This window comes from Pantherophis guttatus, chromosome 2, assembly GCF_059756535.1.
Source record: "Pantherophis guttatus breed Tessera chromosome 2, ASM5975653v1, whole genome shotgun sequence".
Lineage (NCBI taxonomy): Eukaryota > Metazoa > Chordata > Lepidosauria > Squamata > Colubridae > Pantherophis > Pantherophis guttatus.
Genome location: NC_142064.1, coordinates 184,447,859 through 184,468,254, shown reverse-complemented (window position 1 = coordinate 184,468,254; position 20,396 = coordinate 184,447,859). Strand labels below are relative to the sequence as shown.

Here is a 20,396-nt window from a genome sequence, read left to right as displayed (position 1 = left end):
ACACACACAAAATTCCACATACAGCTTTGTGAGATTTTGTGTGTTTGTGTAGTTAGAGTGAAACACTACAGAAACACACTAAATCTCAGAAAGCTGCACAAATATTATTTTATTTTATTTTATTTTTATTTTTATATGAAAACTAAATTTAAAACTTCCTAAACTTTAAATGGCTAGGTCTAAAAAAGAACAACTAAAAAAAACCCCCAATTAACTATTTTTTTTAAAGCTCCCAAAGGCGAAAAAAACTTACCCAATAGAACAGGGGTCTCCAACCTTGGCAACTTTAAGACTTGTAGACTTCAACTCCCAGAATTCCTCAGCCAGCTTTGTTTTGCTGGCTGAGGAATTCTGGGAGTTGAAGTCCACAGCTCCCTGCCTGCTTGATTGCAGGCAGGGAGTGGCTTGCTGATGGAATATATTCAGGCAAGCGAAGCAAGGCAAGCGTTGCGACTAGCAGCTAAGGTAAGCAAGCTGGAGGGGGAAAACTTTTTTCCTTTTACATGGCTCTGGTGATCCCAGCTGCGTTGCCTGATTAGCAGGCAACTCAGCTGGGATCGTCAGAGCTTGGATCGCCAGAGCAAAGGAAAAAAGTTTTTTTCCTTTTACATGGCTCTGGCGATCCCAGCTACGTTGCCTGATTAGCAGGCAACTCAGCTGGGATCGTCAGAGCTTGGATCACCAGAGCAAAGGAAAACACTTTTTTACTTTTACATGGCTCTGGCGATCCCAGCTGCGTTGCCTGATTAGCAGGCAACGCAGCTGGGATCGTCAGAGCTTGGATCGCCAGAGCCATTTAAGGCTCGTCAGAGCCTTTCGGACTGGTCTACCTGGTTACAGGAGAACGACACCCGGCGTATAAGACGACCCCCAACTTTTGAGAAGATTTTCATGTGTTAAAAAATCGTCTTATACGCCGGAAAATACGGTATGTTGTGATTCTGCTGGGAAGCACATCTAAGAACATACATTGCAGTATGTTCAGTGCAGTATGGACAAGCAGGACATTGCTTGTCCCTCCTATAATTTTAATCTCATTAACATTTGAAAATGATTACCATGTTCTACTCAGTCACTTCAGGAACAGCTGAAATAAAAAAGGAATTTATCCCCAAGAGATTTATGTGAGTATTAATTGCTAAGGTTCCCAGAAGCTGATAATTTAATACCTGCTATAAATGATGCTTGCTTTCCCTTTCTATTTCCCTAAGATTCATAGTGACTAATTGCCTTCCAAAAATTTAAGATGCACCTTTTGGGGGGGGGCAGTCAACAAGCACAGGAGTTGCCATCAGATCAATTCACTTCAGTGGACTTTGTGTGCTTCTCTCACAATAGAAGAGAGAAATCCAGTGACGTATGAGCTGGTGGTAGAGATTTTATATAGAAAATCCGTACCCTCACATCGCTTGTAAAAATAGTTACAACAGCCTTACAGCTGTTTTGAAACCATAAAAGAATTTCATAAAAGCTCTTTGACTAGTACTGAAAACATGAGATTATATGCCAAATTAGCTTTTCATGCCCTTTTTAAGAAAAGAGTGTTCAGTAAATATTTCTCTTTTCTGTTAAGTACCCTGTCATTTGTTACCCTGATAAGTACACTATTATCTAAATAAATATTTAGCAACACCAGAAAAGTCATTCATAAAAGCAAGAATGTAATTCTACATAAAAAAGTATTTTTTTTTCCAAGAAAAGAACAAGTATTACTCATAGGAATCTGAATGTCAAATATGAAACTAACGTAGTTCTACAATCACAATTGTAACCTTAGCTGAATAAGGAAAACTCACATTCACAGTGCAGGCTTGGCAAGCTGATGTTCAAATTTACTTCTATTTTGCCCCCACTGTCTTTGTCTGGATCATCCACATAGAGTTCATTCACACTGCAGGGAAGAAGAAAATAGGTGGTGTCATTTTTAGAAGACATTAAAACAAACCTTTATTTGAATGAAATGTGCCAAGGACATTTATACTGAAAGAGAAATAAACTTTGTTGTAGGATTGAGCTATGCAGGTTCAGAAAAATAATTATACCATTCTTCAAAATACTCATGCTGTCTCTCTAGAACACGTGCAGAATGCAGAACTGATCTAACAATTATTTCAAAGGAAACATACTTAAGTAGTGATCAAAGATGTAATTTTTATGTGATTCTGCTGTTAAGTAACATGAAAGTTCCTAACAGCACAAATAAAAGTAGGTTCTAATCAGTTAAATAATAAGTACAGTGTGTATCTTCTCAATAAAAAAACAGAATATACTCACAATGAATAGAAATCAGATTCAAGCTTAGACATGTTAATAATTGGGCAAGTTGATACTCTTTCTTGGCTCCCAATTAACAAAATTATGTTCAAAATAGCAGTTTTTATATTACATGGCCAAATATGAACAATTTCTTTCCAGGCAGGTTTCAATTTCATTCATTTAGGCTAAATAAGTCCATTCTAATTTGATCTCCATTATTCAATTTTACAAATAGAAGGATATTATTTAAAAGTTGAGATGTGGCACAATTAATTTTCAAAGAAGCTTCATTTTAGTGTTTCTCAACCTCAGAAACTTTAAGATGTGTGGACTTCAACTCCTAGAATTTCTCAGCCAGCAAGCTACCTAAAATTCTTTTTAAGTTCCTGAAGTTGAGAAAGACTGTTCTATGCACGAGGTATGTGAATGGAATGGAATAAAGAGACAATGTGGTCCTGCCTTCCTCAAAGTTATTATGATTTCCACTTATGTTCAGGCAGTATGGCTATGAACCTTACTGTCTGGGAACTGTGGGACAGGAAGTGGGAACAGTGGACTCAACATATTCCCTTATGTTCATGTTCTCATAAGTGTTACATCATTAATGTCTGTTCTCATCATTCCAAGAATTAAGTAATATGCAGATGTTTCTTAGAAAAAAAATAGGCCAAGATATGCAAGTGCTCTAGGATTAAATAATATGCAGACATTTCCTCAGCAAAAAGTAGGCCACAGATATGCAAAACTTCTGATAAACTATATTTCTTAATTTTTATTTTAAAATACAAATTTACTTTAACAATAGCAAGAATGGTTTAAGATGATATGCTTCTCACATAATCCTATAAATGACTAATAATATACCTAATATCATTACATAAAGGAGAACACTGAAGGTTAACCAAAGTCTGTATTAGCATATTAAATTAAAACAGAATGGCTTCACTATTAGTATTATTATTTATTTATTTATTAGTTCGATTTATATGCCGCCCTTCTCCGGAGACTCAGGGCGGCTTACAATGCGTTAAGCAATAGCCTTCATACTTTTGTATATACCTGCTTAGTAGGGTTTTTTGGCCTCCCCTAAACGGTGTTCTATTTTATACAAAGTCAGCTTATTGCCCCCACAAACCGGATCCTCATTTTACCTACCTCGGAAGGATGGAAGGCTGAGTCAACCTTGAGCCTGGTAAGAATTGAACTCGCAGTAATTGCAGGCATCTGGCAGCTAAGTACTACTTTAACAGCAGCAGTTTAGTCCACTGCGCCACCAAGGCTCTTAACAGAATAAGCGAGTTGGAAAGGACCTTAGAAATTTTCTACTTTAACACCTTGCTCAAGCAGGAGACCCTATACCATTTCAGTTAAATGGTTGTCCAATCTCTTCTTAAAAACCTCCAGTAATGAAGCATCCACAATTTTTGAAGGCAAGCCATTCAACTGATTAATTGTTCTGTCAGGAAATTTCTCCTTAGCTAAACTAAATCCATATAATTTACATACAGCTACAGCAGTGGTGGGTTTGCACCGGTTCTAAAGAACCGGTAGTAAAATTTGTAGTAGTTCCGAGAACCGGTAATAACATTGGCTCGCCATGCCCCCGAACTGGTCCCTGGCCCGGTCGCCGCTCGCTTACCCTGCCCACCTCATCAGAGGTTTGTTTGTTTTTTTCTTTTCAAAGCATTTTTTCTACAACCTCTTCAGCCGAAGAGGTGGTAAAAAAAATGCTTTGAAGAGCCTCTGATGATCTCAGCTGAGTTGCCTGATCGGCAGAGGCTTTTCAAAGCATTGTTTTCTGCAACCTCTTCAGCCGAAAAGGTGGTAAAAAAAATGCTTTGAAGAGCCTCTGACGATCTCAGCTGAGTTGCCTGATCGGCAGAGGCTTTTCAAAGCACTGTTTTCTGCAACCTCTTCAGCCGAAAAGGTGGTTAAAAAAATGCTTTGAAAAGCGTCTGACGATCTCAGATGAGTTGCCTGATCAGCAGAGGCTTTTCAAAGCATTGTTTTCTGCAACCTCTTAAGGCTGTAGAAAAAATGCTTTTAAAAGTAAAAAAAAAAAAAAAAAAAGGTGGCCATGCCCACCCAGTCACATTACTCCCCACCAAGCCATGCCCACAAAATAAGCCATGCCCACAGAACCGATAGTAAAAAAATTTAGAACCCACCCCTGAGCTACAGTATGGTTCACCCTGCATATGTAAAACAAAGATTGTGATTTGTTCCGAAGAACAAAGGAAAAGAACAAGGCAGAAAATGAAGCCAACTTTTTTTTTCCAGGTTTCTTTTTCCAATATCTCTGGTTCACACAGCACATTAAACCAATTCACAGGTGGAGTTTTCTGTAAGTATAGTTGCTTACAATAAAAAGAAGAATCTGTAGATATTGTTTGACTTGATCCAATGGATGTTTTATTTAAAAAGAATAAAAGGACATGCTCATGACATATAAAGCAGAGTCGCAAATGAAGTTGCTTAGCATAAAGAATAACTAATCATGAAGTTCAGTTCTCATCCTAGTCATGCCTCTTTCCCAGCAATCAATTCCTAAGCTCTTTGTTGTTGTTTTTTCCCCCACTTCTAACCATTTTGCATTTTCCTCTCTTTTCAGATTTTTGGTAGAAAGATATATAGCATGATTTTTCAACATTAATATACGCTTAATATATTTTTTAAATATTTTTAATTGGTTTGTTATTTTAAATCGGGGCCAAATTAATATATATCTTTTTAATTGTTTTTAATGTTTGTATTGTATGTTTTTATCTGGCTGTACACCGCCCTGAGTCCCTTGGGAGAAGGTGCGGTATATAAATTCGAAATAAAATAAAATAAAAATAAAATTATCAGAAAAATATTTTACTGGAGCAAGTATACAAATGAAACAGAATGAGGGTTCTGTGTTCAGAAAAACATGTATAGATGCTAAGATTACATGGATAGCTTTTAGTTTTTGGGTGGTAAATTCCAAATGGGGCAACACGTTATAAGCTATTCCTGAAAGACAGTAAAGAGCCAGGTCAGCAAGTTCAGAATAACTGCATTTCAAGACAATGTGCTACGCTCAATCTATTGCTTGGCAGTCCTTCCTTAAAATTGATTCATAAGGCAGATGGTAAGCATTGATCAATCCTTTGTTGAGATAATTTATAAATATGATGCAGAAGGGAGGAACATGTCTACTCATGGATGATCTGGTTTCATGTTCCTTCGTTGCAGTTGCCAACAGGCAAAGCTTTCCATAGAGTTTATCATGGGCTGATTACATAGTTACTTAGGATTAAGTAACATAGTTGTTCAAGTTCCCAGGAATGACCTCAGTCAAGAGAAGCATAAATACTCATAAGCAGTGCACCTATCCTTATTAGTACCTTAGTGCTTCCTGAGGTATGCCAGTTTATGAGACTGCCTATTTCACAAGAAGGACTCACTACCCTTCTCCCAGGGGTGAAATCCACCAGGTTCTGGAGAACCGGTAGCGGAAATTTTGAGTAGTTTGAAGAACCGACAAATACCACCTCTGGCTGGCCCCAGAGTGGGGTGGGAATGAAGATTTTGCAATATCCTTCCCCCAGGAGTGGGAAGGGAATGGAGATTTTGCAGTATCCTTCCCCTGGAGTGGGGTGGGAATGGAGATTTTGCAGTATCCTTCCCCTGCCACACCCACCAAGCCACACCACCCACAGAACCGGTAGTAAAAAAATTTGAATTTTACCACTGCCTTCTCCCCATCTCCTCCTGGATCTATGAGACATACCTATCCTGTCAGTTACAATCTGGGAAACAAACAAAGCTGTCAAAAACAATCCAGCTTTGCAGGTTTTATACTAACACTACCTTGAAGTAAAAATTTGCATTAAAATACCCTTGCTGTCATCTTTAGGAGAAAAAAGCATTGCTTTTTGTAGAAGATACTCTAAAAGTATGCATGATGGGCTAATAATACAGGTTTGATTTGTGATTCTTCACTACACAGTACAGTTAATCCTCAATTTACGACCACAATTGAGCCCAAAATTTATGTTGGTAAGTGAGAAATTTGTTAAGTAAATCAAATCACTACAGTTGTTAAATTAGTAACACAGCTGTTAGGTCGGGGCTGTCAAACTCGTGGCCCATGGGCCAGATGCATCACGCACTTACCACGCCCACACCCAGTTTAGCGAAGGGGAAAAAGTTGCGATACATCATGTGACCCCACCATGACGATGCAACTTTGACACCCCTGTGTTAAGTGAATCTGGCTTCCCCATTGACTTTGTTGGTGAGAAGGTTGCAAAAGGTGATCACATGATCCCAGGATAACGCAACTGTCATAAATGTGAGTCAGTTGTCAAGCATCTGAATGTAAATCACATGACCATGGGGATGCTGCAATGGTCATAAGTGTGAAAAATGGTCTTAAGTCACTTTTTTCAGTGCTGTTGTAACTTCGAATGATCACTAGGTGATCTGTTGTAAATCAAGGACTATCTATATATACCTTTTATTCCTTTACTGTTCTTTTTTTTAGAAGATATCTCTTTTTAGAAGAGGTAGTACTATGCTTGAGAGGGATCTTGAGCTTCTCCCACAGAGCTTCTAAACAGCATCTATCTCCATCTTATCTGCTGCTATAAGTACACCATTTGCCCCAGGGGTGGGTTCTAAATTTTTTTACTACCGGTTCTGTGGGTGTGGCTTATTTTGTGGGCGTGGCTTGGGGGGTAATATGACTGGGTGGGCATGGCCAACTTTTTTTTTTTTAACTTTTACTTTTAAAAGCATTTTTTTCTACAACCTTAAGAGGTTGCAGAAGACAATGTTTTTTTAGATTCTGCCAATCAGGCAAATCTGCTTGGATCGCCAGAAGCTTTCAAAGGGAATTTTTTTCCTACAACCTCCTCGGAGGTTTGGGCAACCCGTCCTTTTTTTGGGGGGGGGGAATCTTTGCAAAGAAAAGGAATGCAGATAAGGCAGGTTTAAAGACCCCTCCGCTGCAAAGCCAGGGGCATCCCTTGGCAGTCCCAGTCATCGGAGATCCTGGCCCCCCACCCCAAACAAGCCGATCCACAGGCTCGGATTCCCGCCCACCCCCCTTTCCCCGCAAGCCACACAAAGCGCGCGTGGAGCATCGGAATCCCCAACTCGTGCTTGGTTTTGCAAAAGCCCAGTTGGATAGGACTCCCCCTGCGCCCACCCTCCCTACTCCCTCCGCCGGTTCCCTGGCGGTGTAAGCAGCAGCCCCGGGTGGGGAAAAGAGGCGCCGGCCATGAGGCCGCTTTGCAAAGGCGCACCTGCGCAGCACCTCCTGCGCTCTCACCTGTTGGATCTGCCTGGACGCCATCGCCACCACTGCAGCCACCGGAGCCCGTCCGGCGCCAGCGGGAAACTTTTTCAAACTTGGCCCGGCCCCGCGGAGGAAGTGCGGTGCACATCTCGCACCCTCTGCTGGCTCTCCGATCCGGTCGGAGCCCGGGAAGCCCCCGTGGAAAACTCGCCGTCTTTGCCCCGCGGGTTCCGCACAACGGCCCTCGCAGGTAGACCCAGGGCCCTAGGAAGGTCGTGGGGATGCTGGGCCCCATGCACCCAGGGGATGGCAGCCTCTGGGGCAAGTTTTGCCTTCTGCTCTGCTCCCATGTGTCTGGGGCAGATGGCTTATCCCTTGGTCAAGCCGGCTAAGAGGCAACGTTCCTCCTCCTGCCATCCTCGAGCTCAGCACCAGGCAGCATCCAGCCAGCCATACCTGGCTTCTCCCTGCGGCAGCCCACGTCGATCCCAGGCAGCAGAACTTCGGGGCCTTTCCTCATGGTGGCGGTGACAAGGCAGGCAGGCAGCCGGGTGCACGGGAGCGACTGGCAGCAGCGCTCCTGGCTGGCAAAGGGCGGAGTCCCGGGACTGCATGCGGGCAATGACGGTGGGCGGGGTAAGTGACCGGCGACTGGGCCGGGAACCGGTTCGGGGGCGTGGCCAGCCAATCTTATTACCGGTTCTCCGAACTATTAATTTTTTTTACCACTGGTTCTTGTGAACCGGTGCGAACCAGGAGCAACCCACCACTGATTTGCCTCCACCCAAAAAAATTAACTGGTGGCCTTGGAAAACAATTGTTTTTCTTCATGATATATTCTTAAAAGTCTTCACCACTTTAAGAACAAAGAGGAGAAAAACTTCCTTCCAATTTTACCTAATTATATTATAATTTGTCACCCTGCCTCTTTCTCAAATGGCATTGACAAAGTGCCACAATAGATGGGTTAGACTTCCTTGGCTGATATCTATTGGTCAGTGCTAAGCTTCAGGATTTAGTTTTCTGATTTTTGCCAGCAGCTGTGCTGGTATCTTCAGAAGGAATGCAGAATTGAGCAAGGACAGACTCCGCTTCTGTCTCCTCAAATTTTTATATTCATTACCTGAAGATAGATGTAAATTATCCTTGAAGAAATTTGAAGCTTTAGTGTAAGATGGGTAATATGTACTATGAGATAATACAAGCTTTCCAGTTCACCAATACAGAAGTCCTCAGCTGGAGAAGGTGGCCTGTCTCCAGATGCCGAAGCTTTATTGCCACTGCTCCTCCTCCAATAATGGCAGAAAAGGGGAGTTTGAAGTAGATTAGGGAATGCCTAATGAAGAATACCTCGTGAAGAAGCCTGGAACCTGCGCATTGGTCGGACTGGCAAAGAGGTCCACCTGCGGGTGGCCGAACAGGGTGGTAATTTGATGGAATATGTCGGAGTGCAGTTGCCACTCCACCTGATCAATGGGCATCCGGCTGAGCCAGCCCGCTCGGGTATTGGAGACGCCGGAGATGTGCTCTGCCTGAAGAGAAAGCAGATGCGTCTCTGCCCAAAGACCTAGCGCCGCAGGTTTGCGCATCAGGGCTCTGAAGTGAGTACCCCCTTGCCTGTTCACATGGGCCTTTGTTGTCACATTGTCCGTCTGCAGAAGGACGTGATGGCCTGATAGGAGATTTGAAAGTGACGGAGCGCTAGATGAGCTGCGCGTAACTCCAGCCAATTCATGTCGTTTAGTAAGTCCCTCGGGGACCATTGACCCTGGGTCACATGGGACTGGAAATGTGCCCCCCATCCGAAAAGACTTGCTTCTGTGGTGAGGACCAGCCATGGGGGATCGTGGAAATAGCAGCTCTTCTCCAGGGCCAAAGACGTCTACCAACACAGGGAAACGAGAACTTTGCAGGGGAGCTTGATCCAGATGTTGGAAGTGCTGGTGCTGGATCTCTGGCTCGGCAAGAGGAACCATTGGAGTGGGCGTGAGTGCAAGCGTGCCCAAGGGACGATCGACAAGCAGGATATCATCTGACCCAACACCTGGGAAAGGGTGAGAAGAGGAAAGACCTGAGAGACTGGACATGCTTGATAGCCTTTCGGATTGTGACTAGGCGCTCTGGGGAAAGAAATATGAGGCCAGACACGGTGTTGATGCATGTGCCAAGATGGACGAGTTTGGTAGAGGGAATGAGATGACTCTTCTCCCAATTTATGGTAAAGCCATGCTCCTGCAGGGATTTGATCATCACCTGGATATCGAGCTCTGCCTGTTGGGGCGAGGAAGAGAGAATTAGAATATCGTCTAAGTAACAAAGTAAACAAATCGGTATAGCCCGTAGAGAGGCAGCTATAGCGTCCAGTAATTTAGTGAAGGTGGGGGGAGCGGACGAAAGGGCAAAGGGCAAGGCCCTATACTGGAAGTGATTTCTGTTGTAACAAAAGCGAAGAAATTCTTGATGGGCCGGTCTAACAGGAACAGGGAGATAGGCCTCCCATCAACAGATGATAAATAATCTCCCTGATGGATGCTGGCCAGGATGGTATACAAGGATTGATTTTGAAGTGCCTGTAACGGATATAAAAGTTTAGGTGCTTCAGGTCAAGTATGGCCCTACAGCCCCCCGACTTCTTGGTGACTAAGAAGAGAATTGAATAGAAACCGGAGCCCCGGTGACATGGGGGAACTGGCTCAATGGCCTGGATATCCAGAAGGTGGCAAATCTCAGCCTCCATCAGGGCCCTCTTGGAGGGGTCAACAAATCGGGAACATTGAATGAATCTCCGTGGAGGGTCGGCAATAGATTCAAGGATAACCCCCAAGGAAATAGTCTGGAGAACCCAGGCGTCAGTGGTGATAAGGTTCCAGGTAGAAGCAAACGCAGCGAGACGACCATCAATTGGCTTAGATGCCGATCTATTACTAGTTTCTGCAATAGGGGCGGAAACTGGAGCCACGAAAGGGATGCCGAGATTGAGGGTGGCGAGCTCTTTCCCTGAAGGATTGTCGATCAGGACCTCTGTCGCTGGAGGGTTGAAAGGTCGCTGGTAGGCTGGGAATTGGAACCCAGGATCCGAGGAGCGAAAGGAATGCCTGTGGTAAGGAAAGGACAGATGTCGGTCAGACCTTTTAGAGGCATAGGGAAGGACTTTCTTCTTGTCCTTATCTTCCATGAGGACTGGATCCAAGGCCTCGCCAAACAAGGAACCCCCCGCAAAAGCTGATGAGGCCAGCCGCCCCTTGGTCCTCATGTCGGCTTGCTAGTGGCGCAACCAAAGAAGACGCCTGGAAGCGATATTGGAAGCCAGTGCTCAAGAGGCAAATTTCGCGGAATTGAGGGGGGCATCCGCAGAATATTCGGCAGTAGCTATTAACTTATTAACATCCTGATGCAAACGCGAATCATCTGGGGGGATCTGGGATTGCATCTGATGCAGCCAGATGAATGAAGTTCTGGCAAAAAAGGAGGCCGCAGTAGCTGACTTGATGGCCCATGCTGCGGCTTGGTGGGTTTTGCGGGTCGAAATCTCTGCCCTTCTGTCTTCGATCTTAAGACCCTCGGCGGCATCTGAAGGATGGATGCTAGGTGAGGTGAGTTGTGCCAGCGGAGCATTAATTGAGGGTAATTTCAGGAGGTCCTCGAGCACCTGATGTACCGAATATAATTTTTTGACGAGGCCGCTGGGAGCTGGTATGGACCCCAGCTGCGACCACTGTCGTTGGACCATGTCGACGAAAAGTTTGGGTGAAGGAATGGTGTCCTACTCCTGGGTAGCCTCGGTGAAAAGGAGGTTGGTGGAGTCCTGCGGTATTGAGGAGTCTCCAGTGCGCACCGGAGTAATCCCATATTGGCTGTGACTCGAGCCTTGTGTAACAGGGCTCTTCATGTCTGAAGAGCCAGGTACTATGTGGTTTGTCAGAGGGAGTATCCTCTTCCTCACCAGAAAGATTGAAATCAAAGGCATCCTCCTCCTCCATCAGTGCTTCTCCCTGATGAGACGGGGAAGGTGAATCTGCAGGGCGAGAAGAGTCACTGTTCAAATGACTGGACGGCTGGGCAGACCTGCGTGCCGGCACTGGAGCTGATAAGGGTGCCAAAATTCCCCATTGTGTGAGAGCTGTGTCCATACTCCTGGTCACCGCCTGCGTGATAAAATCACACATTTCCTGTGGCATGTTTGCTGGAGGATTCTCCGCTGCGCGGAGCCCCGCCATAGTGGGAGTGAAGGAAGCTGACAGCTTATGCACACGGGCGGACATAGGTGGACTGGAGATGGAATCAGATCCTTGAGCGAACACCGCCTGACTGACCTGAGCAGTAGCAGGGGAAGACGGAGACCATTTGGTATGGTCCTGACACCTCTGAGGAGAAAGGCCCTGATCTTGAGGCGAAATGGTGCAGTCCCCCGTCTCCGACGCGCTCACGGTGGAGGTGGTAGCCGCCTTCTTTTGAGCCTTGTCAAACTGTTTGTTTAATGCACAGTGTCTACAGTCAGCATCCTTTTCTGCCGCAACAGAAGATGATGCAGCTGTGGATGATTTACTAGCAGTAGAATGGGATTAGACTTAGATTGACTTAGATCTGTTCTTCCTGCTGGTAGAAGGAGGAGATCTAGAGCAATGAGAGGAGAAGCGGCTATGATCCGCCATTAGCCAGATTCAAGGTAGCCAGTTAATCCAGTAGCCATGGATCAGATATTGAAATGCCAGCTAGAAGTGTAGGAGGTGACAGAACAGCTCCTAACAATAAGAAGGGGTATGCAGGTAATGGTGGCCGGATACTGACAACACAGCTCCACTTTGCCACAGAAAATGGCTGGGGACTGACAACACAGCCCCTTAAACACCAACCCCAGCAGCGACAGCTAATTAGCTGAAGGCCGACGAAACAGCCCTATTCAGTCATGCAGTAAGTGTGGTCAAGATGGCAGCGAACCGACAACATGGTTCCAGGCACACCAGACGGCCAGTAATCCGATAATTTAGAACCGACAACACAGCTCTGGTAGTTGTTCGGAAGTTCAAAATGGCGGCTGGCGACCAAATCGCTCCTCAGTGCCAGACAAAATGGCTGCTGCAATGGAGAAGGCGCGAAAAAGCGGCTTCGCAGTGTGGGCAGGCAGGCACGAACAGAGAGAGCCGAGTCCCAACAACACAGGGGTTCCCTTACTCTCCTGACGCTCAATTAACGATCAGGAATCCCCCAGCCCCAACAAGACAGGGCTTTCCCTGATTCCTTAGGCACGAAGCCGACAACACGGCTTCCATCACGCGCCAACACTCACAGTAAGAAGAAACGGCATCCGCGAAGAGGATCTGGCTGAATTCGGCGGCAGCAAGCTGCTGCTCAGCTAAGCAGCGCTCAGGCGAAGGTGAAGTCCCTTGTGCGATCACAATGCCGTTTAAAACAAGAAAGCAGCACTTAGCCAGAAAAAAAAATGGAATACTGACAGCTAAAGAGTCAAATTAGAGAGTTCATTGAAGGAGCCAGGAAAAAATCAGTCAAGATGGCCGGACTGAGTTAATGAACTGGAGTCAAGCCTGAAGGGGAGGCGTGTTTATGCAAATTTGAACTCAGTCTTTGGCCAATGACATGAGGACAACTTATTCAATGGACTCTCTAAGCAGTGTAAGGGAGAAATGTGATATTCAATCTGATATTTCTTCCAACAAAGGAGAACCTTCTTCCCACACATTTAAGAAGAAAATATAATTAAAAATAACCCCTTTAATGAAATATAATCAAAAATAATTATTTCAACCAAAAATAAAAAGGGAGCAGAGATACAAAATTAGGTCAAACTTCTTACATAATCAGAATAAATCAGACTCTCCCTACTGATTCTCTCTATTCTTCCCTCTTTAGTGTGTCCCTGAAATCTCTCTCTCTCTCTCTCTCTGTGTGTGTGTGTGTGTGTGTGTGTGTGTGTGTGTGTGTGTGTGTGTGTAAGAGAAAGGAAGGGAGGGAGGGAGAGAGAGAAAGAGACATAAACATGGATGACATCACTGCACAAATGCAATTTATATCTGGTACTAGACATTAACAAGCAAGTACTGTAAATAACATCTTTTTGTTGTCATTGTGGTTAAGTACTGCTGCTGCTGCCTCCAACATGTTTGTTAGTATCTCAACTTCTTAGTACTTGCTATTGTGATTCTTTGCTCACTAACCGTTTACCGTAAGGAATTAGCTTCTGAAGTAATCAAAATGTAGGTTTTAAAAAAAGGATACAGTATTGCTTAGTTATTTTAAGATTTAAGATAATACTCAACATCTTTGTCACTTCCTCTTTGACCAGACCCAAGAATGTTCAAAGCATACTGGCCTACTATGGAAGGAACTGCAGATCTCAAATCAATATAAAATAAAATGAAGGACAGAGACGTCAACATTCATTTGAGTCAGCCACTATAATTGGCACTATGGCACTCAGTCTTCTGTTTCCTGTTAACCCACACACATACATGATGAGGATGAACAGTCTAACCTTACCACTTCTACAATTTTGCAACACCTTTCATTAAAGCATCTCAAAAAGTGTTGAGCAAGCATTAATTAAGCAGAGGAAGTAGACAGCCAAATATGATTCTCAATTTAAAGCATAGCATAATGAGGAATACAAACAAGATTATTCGTCAAATGTTTGCCAGTCATAGTACTGAAAAAACAAACCAGAGACAAATGAACTAGTTAGTCAAACAATTAAATCACACTTCCCTTATTAGAACAGTTAACACTTAATCTAAGTCAATGCTTTTCAAATGATTTTCTAGAGACTCTTGAGATTCTTCAAAATCTTTTGAGAAGGTTTTCAACTCTGAATATTAGAGCTGGTGAAAAGCTCTCTACAAGAAAATTTGCCTATCAGTACTTGTCTTTTTCTATAATATATACAGGGAAAAAAGAGTGTCAGCATTCCAGAAAACCCCCAACTCCCAGTAAAGACGCAGAAACAGGCAGACCTTTTCAATCTAGCCAAGGTCCAGACATGAGGATAAATTCCCAGAATTTATTAGTCATTGTAGAGAAGAGCTGAAGAGCTGAAATCCACATATCTGAAAACTTCCAGGCTGGAATTGCCCAATGTATCCCATATTCCAGATATACATTTCATTCATACAGCAACAGAATGCATATGCTCATTCCATACTACCAAAATAAATTGTGGCCTCCAAAATTACACCTCCAAATGCCTTGTGTCATACAAAAGTGAATGGCAGGCATACACATATTCTCAGTCACCAGAAAGGGAGCTAGTGGGAAAGAGTTACAACCAATTCACCTGGGTAGGAGGAGGAGGAAGATACACGATGCTAGTCATGATGGCAATTCTAGTAATTATAGGTACTGTAATTGGCATGTGTCAGAGGGGCTATAGCCCAAGAGCCATGTTGCAGCTAAAGATTGGAGCTCAGGAATACCAAGTAAAAAAGCTTGCCAGTTCTCATGGACCAGTCCAATCCAGAAATCAGAAAAAAACATCCACGGACAGTAGAATAGCAAGTAACATAAGCATTGACCATTTCTGCAATGTAGTTGAACCTCCAAACAGATCAGGCAGCAGGCTGTTCAACATTAGCAATCTTTGGATGGACAGAGCAGCTCTACGCGATGTCATCAGCATCAATTTTAAATCTAAATTCCAGAATTATCACAGAGATCAAGAAGAGAAACTTAGCTGCCCTCCATAGTAAGGACACACAAGTCTGATCTCTCTTCTCTCCATTGCTAGAATCACAGTGAGAGAACTAAGGTACATCAGATTTGTTGATACGTTGAAGAGGAACCCAGTGGTGGGATTCAAATAATTTAACAACCAGTTCTCTGCCCTAATGATTTCTTCCAAGAACCAGTTTGCCAAACTGCTCAGAAAGTTAACAACCAGTTCTCCCAAAGTGATGCGAACTGGCTGAATCCCACCACTGGATGAGCCTCAAAAAGGCAAAGGAGACAAGAAATGGTCTATCATGTCAAGCCTACCAGCTCAGGACCCTAGAAGTGAAAGATTCTTGTTGGGTCTGCTCTATCCACCTGGAACATAGAAGCTCCATCCTATTCCCATTTCCCCAGAATCTCCAGAGCTGAATTATTTGTAGCCCTCACTTACCAACCACGAAACAGACCAGCAACTCCATCACTAAGTGATATGATCATAAAGTGAAACATCACATGACTGCACTCGACTTATGTTGCCAATTCTGGCTATGATCATGAAGCATGACCATGACCTATGACTTCCTGCTGGCTTTCCCATCGACAAGGCTTGTTGGAAGTCAGCTGTGAAGGTTGCAATTGTCAATTATGTGACCAGAGGATGTTGCAGCCATCATAGATGCATGCTAGTTGCCAAGGGCTTCAATCAAGGGTGAAATCCAACCGGTTCGGGTGAACCGGTAGTGGACATTTGGCCTGGGTCGCCAAACCGGTAGTAACCTCTGGCTGGCTACGCCCCTGAACCGGTCATCCGGTCACTGCTTGCCCGCCCTGCCCAGTCACTCCTCACTTCTATTGTGTGGGTCCCCCCTTGCGCATAGGCTCTGCTCTGCAGCTTGCCTGGCTGAGCGGCCCTGATCTGCCTGCCAGGTAAGCCTGCAAGTCTCGGCCTAGCTAGCTGCCTCTTCCCCCCCACCCCATCCTACCTCCCCTACTCCCTTCCCCATGTTCCACAGCCCTGCCATGCTTCCCTGTCTTCCACACAGTCTTCCTGGAGGTCCCCGTGGCCATGCCCACTTGTGAAGGCCTCCTCTACTCCATTCCCTGTGGCCGGGCGCCCCCAACATGCTTGCCTGCCTTCCACACGGCCTTCCTGGCCTTCCTGGTGTCCTTCCTGGGAACACCAGGAAGGCCTTGTAGAAGGCAGGCAAGCATGTTGGGGCTGCCCGGCCATGAGGAAGGGAGCTAACAGCCTACTCCCTTCCCTGCAGCCCTGCCATACTTGTCTGCCTTCCACACAGCCTTCCCAGTGGTCCTCCACGTCCACTTGCCTTCCGAGGTCGGGTTCTCTTCAGATGCTGTGAATGGAGGGAGAAAACTTTGGATTCTTTCTGCTGCATTTAATGTTGAATTCTGTGGCAGAGAGAATCCGACGTTTTCTCCCTCCATTCACAGCAGAACTGCTGCAGCCTGTCCCTTTAAGGTACTTCGACCCCTGGGAGGGAGGGGGACGGGGAGGATCATAAAGGGAGCAGCAGCTCTGCTGTGAATGGAGGGAAAAAACTTTGGATTCTCTCTGCCACAGCATTCACTATGAGCCCTTATTGTGCTCATGCACACATTTTTCCCTACCGGGTTCTATGGGCGTGGCTTGGTGGTGATGGGGGTCATGTGACTAAGTGGGTGCGGTCGTGAGTGACATCAAGTTGGCCATGCCCACTCAGTCACAAGAACCCCTCCACCAAGCCACGTCCACAGAACCGGTAGGGAAAAAATTTGAATGTCACCACTGGCCTGAATTGTGATCATGTGACTGCAAGGATGTTGCAATGCCTGTACGTTCAAGGACCAGTCATAAATATTATTTTTCAGCACCATCATAATTTCAAACCTTGGCTAAACAAGCAGTCAGCAAGGGAAGCAAGTAAATCAGTAAACCAGCTCGTTCCAGAATAAGTGGAAAGAGAGGAGAACAATTGACCCTTCTTTCCAGAAACTCATTAAGTGAATTCTATTCTTTTCCATTGTCTACCTATTCTTGACACTCTTCACATTTATGAGAAAAAGGAAAAAAGAGAAGAAGGAAAGAACTGAAGATTGAGACAATCAAACATCATGAAGAAACATGTCAATAGGAAGGGGAAAAAACAGTTCCATAGCATCAGAGATGTGCTAAAAGAGATTTGCTCAGGAACTTCAGCTTTTAATGTGCAATCCAAAGCAGCAGAATCCTCGTACCCTATAAAAAGAAGTAAAGACAAGAGCGGCCTCATACATTCCTCATAGGCTTCAAGTCTTTTTCATATTATGATTTTGTGCACACCAGTTCCAGTATCTGAGATGGTCTACCACTCACTTATGAGTAGTTACATTTAATAAATCACCAAGAATACTTACTACTTTGCAGTAAGTACATACTAGTTTGCAGTTTTCTTGGCAAGGTTTTTCAAAAGTGGTTCTCATTGTCTCCTTCCTAGGGCTTGAAAAAGAGTGACTGGCCTAAGGTCACCCACTTGGCTTTGTGCTTAAGGCATGAATAGAACTCGTGGTCTCCTGGTTTCAGCTTGATGCCTTAACAACTACACCAAAGTGGCTCAATATTTATTGTGTTAGAGATTAAAACAGAGAATGTTTATTATATTTATTTCAATTGACGCACCTCCTGAAAGGATCTCAGGGTTCCTCAAAACACACTTTAACAACTGCTGCTATAATATATAATGCTTCTAAGGAATCACAAGGTACTCTTCAGTTGCCAACACAAACCTTAGAATGTCATTCCAGATTTCTCACCGAGATAATAACAAATGTGTGGATCAAAATAGTCCATCCAGGAAATCCTCTTTACTGATGAACAACCTGTATTCCATCCAAAGATGTCATAGAATAAGACATCAGCAGGCCTGATTTGTAAATCAGTTGTCCCAGAAGACCGAAGGGAGGAGTTTACACATCAAATGGAATGCAGAAGAGACAGAATGCTGAACAAGTCCAGGAAACAGCACCACTCAGAATAAGTAGTTGCATCTGTCTTTTCTGTATTTGACCAAACATTGGTGATACAGACCCCCATGACCCTCCTCCCTTGACTTCAGCAGACGTCAAGCATTACGTGACAGCAGTATTAACTGAGAACAAGGATATACAGATGATCCTCAACTTACGACCACAATTGAGCCCAAAATTTATGTTGCTAAGTGAGAAATTTGTTAAGTGAGTTTTGCCCCATTTTACAACTTTCCTTGCCACATTTGTTAAGTGAATCACTGCAGTTGTTAAATTAGTTACACTGTTGTTAAGTGTATCTGTCTTCCCCATTGACCTGTTTGTCAGAAGGTTGCAAAAGGTGATTACATGACCCTGGGACTCTGCAACCATCGTAAATGTGAAACAATTGTCAAGCATCCAAATGTAAATCACGTGACCTTGAGGTAATGGTCATAAGTGTGAAAAAGTTACTTTTTTCAGTGCTGTTTTAACTTCGATCAGTCACTAAGCCAATGGTTGTAAGTTGAGGAGTACCTGTAAAGAAATCCTTGCCCTCAACTCTGAAAGAAAAGATTGACTCAGTGCAGAGATTTCAGTCTGACTTTTTTGGAGGCAGGACATATGCAAGAAAAGAATTCCCAACGCATAAGCCTGAAACAGGAAAATGTCTCTCAAATTGATATCACCACCTCCTCAGTGAGTATATGGCTGCAAACATTTTGGTGCATCTAGAAGCATACAAGTAATGTGAGATGGGAGTAGGAATTTGGTGGGGAAATGTTCTGCAATTCAAAAGAAGATAGGTTCCCGCCATCCCCCATCTTCAGAAAAAAAAAGAAATGACAGCTATTAGATATTGAGATAACAGAGCACTATTCTCTGTACTTTTTCCAACATGTTATCCATTCTATTTATGATTTCAAAGGAAAATGGGACAAAAACTCTTAGACCAATAAACAAGTGGCGCAGCTTTCTTGCACATTAGCTTTCTTTTGGGCACAAACCACAGCAAAATTGTTATCCGTCCAGATTCACACCAATATTTATTACGATAAAAAGCAAGAAAAAGCCCAAATTCTGTAAACTAGTATATACATGTAGAAAGTGCAAAGGGAAGTTATGGCTGTACCAAAGAACAAAGTTCAAATGAAATGTAATGTGAACTGTTCTGAACATGTTATAAATTTTAGCTGAACAAAGTAGGAGAATCTGCCCCAAAATAAATTCTTTTTACAGGTGTTTTTTTTCCTTGTGCTTCGTTTTCTACAATTCTGACAGTAACATTACATAATTTTTTTTAACAAGATATGTGCACCAAATATTACATTTTGAGTAAGGATTATCTCAACTCTTCAACCTTCATTGAACTGAATTTTACTCAACTTTATTGATCTGAGCTCTTCAAGCATTACTGTACAGAAGATTTGCTTAAAATACTTAAATATATTCTACCATCATTTATCTCAACTTCTTCAAGATCGCAAACACAATATAACTTGCTATTACATAACTTGCAGCTGTAAGATTTTCTTGATAATAAAAAAAACTGCATTATTCTGGCAATATTTCGCAACTCTGTAAATGTATCCACATCCTTGCTATATTATTTGTGGCATCAATTGGACTAATTAGTTTATTCCTCCTCAATTGGAGAATATATGGAAAAGTTCAACATCATTTCTACAGAGTATTATTAATTAGGTCAAAAGGTGGATGATGATTATATCACCAGTTAGATCATTAAATGTTACAAATCTGGGTTACCTATGAAAGGGATTATTTGATTTATGATGTATCAGCAAGATGAGGTAGAGAAGGCCGTTAAAAATTACAATGAATGTTGTCTGAGGTACATCAACCTACCACTAATCCTGCCCAGGAAATACCAAAGGCATTTAACTTGAGGCTTAATTTTCCAAACCACTTGAGTCATTCACTTAGTGGAATAGGGTACCTGTTTGTGACTGTCAACCTTAAAGAAATCCAAATATGGAACACTGACCTCATTTCCTTTATTTGTTCTTGGAGTCAGAGCTCTCTTCCTTGCCTTAATGTGCTCTTTTTACACGTAAATAAAAAACCAGAGCTCTGAAGAATAATGATGTGAGCTTTTCAAAATTTTAATCAGTTTTCATTTTCTTATTTCTTCGCAAAAGGAGAAGAAAAACAGACAGAGTTGTGACATTTCATCTTGCAAGGAGAAGGGATAAAAAAAAGGGGGGGGGGC

At 43.4% G+C, this 20,396-nt stretch overlaps 1 protein-coding gene across 3 annotated transcripts in view; it reads right to left on the bottom strand.

Annotated features, from left to right (window-relative positions):
- The window catches only part of ERGIC1 (endoplasmic reticulum-golgi intermediate compartment 1), an 80,675-nt gene that overhangs the window by 19,430 nt on the left and 40,849 nt on the right, over positions 1-20,396 (bottom strand). For all 3 annotated transcript variants that reach the window (XM_034405505.3, XM_087887413.1, XM_087887412.1), the window contains exon 4: positions 1,797-1,891. In XM_034405505.3, coding sequence (XP_034261396.1) covers positions 1,797-1,891 — 95 coding nt within the window. The remainder of the gene's footprint in view (positions 1-1,796; positions 1,892-20,396) is intronic.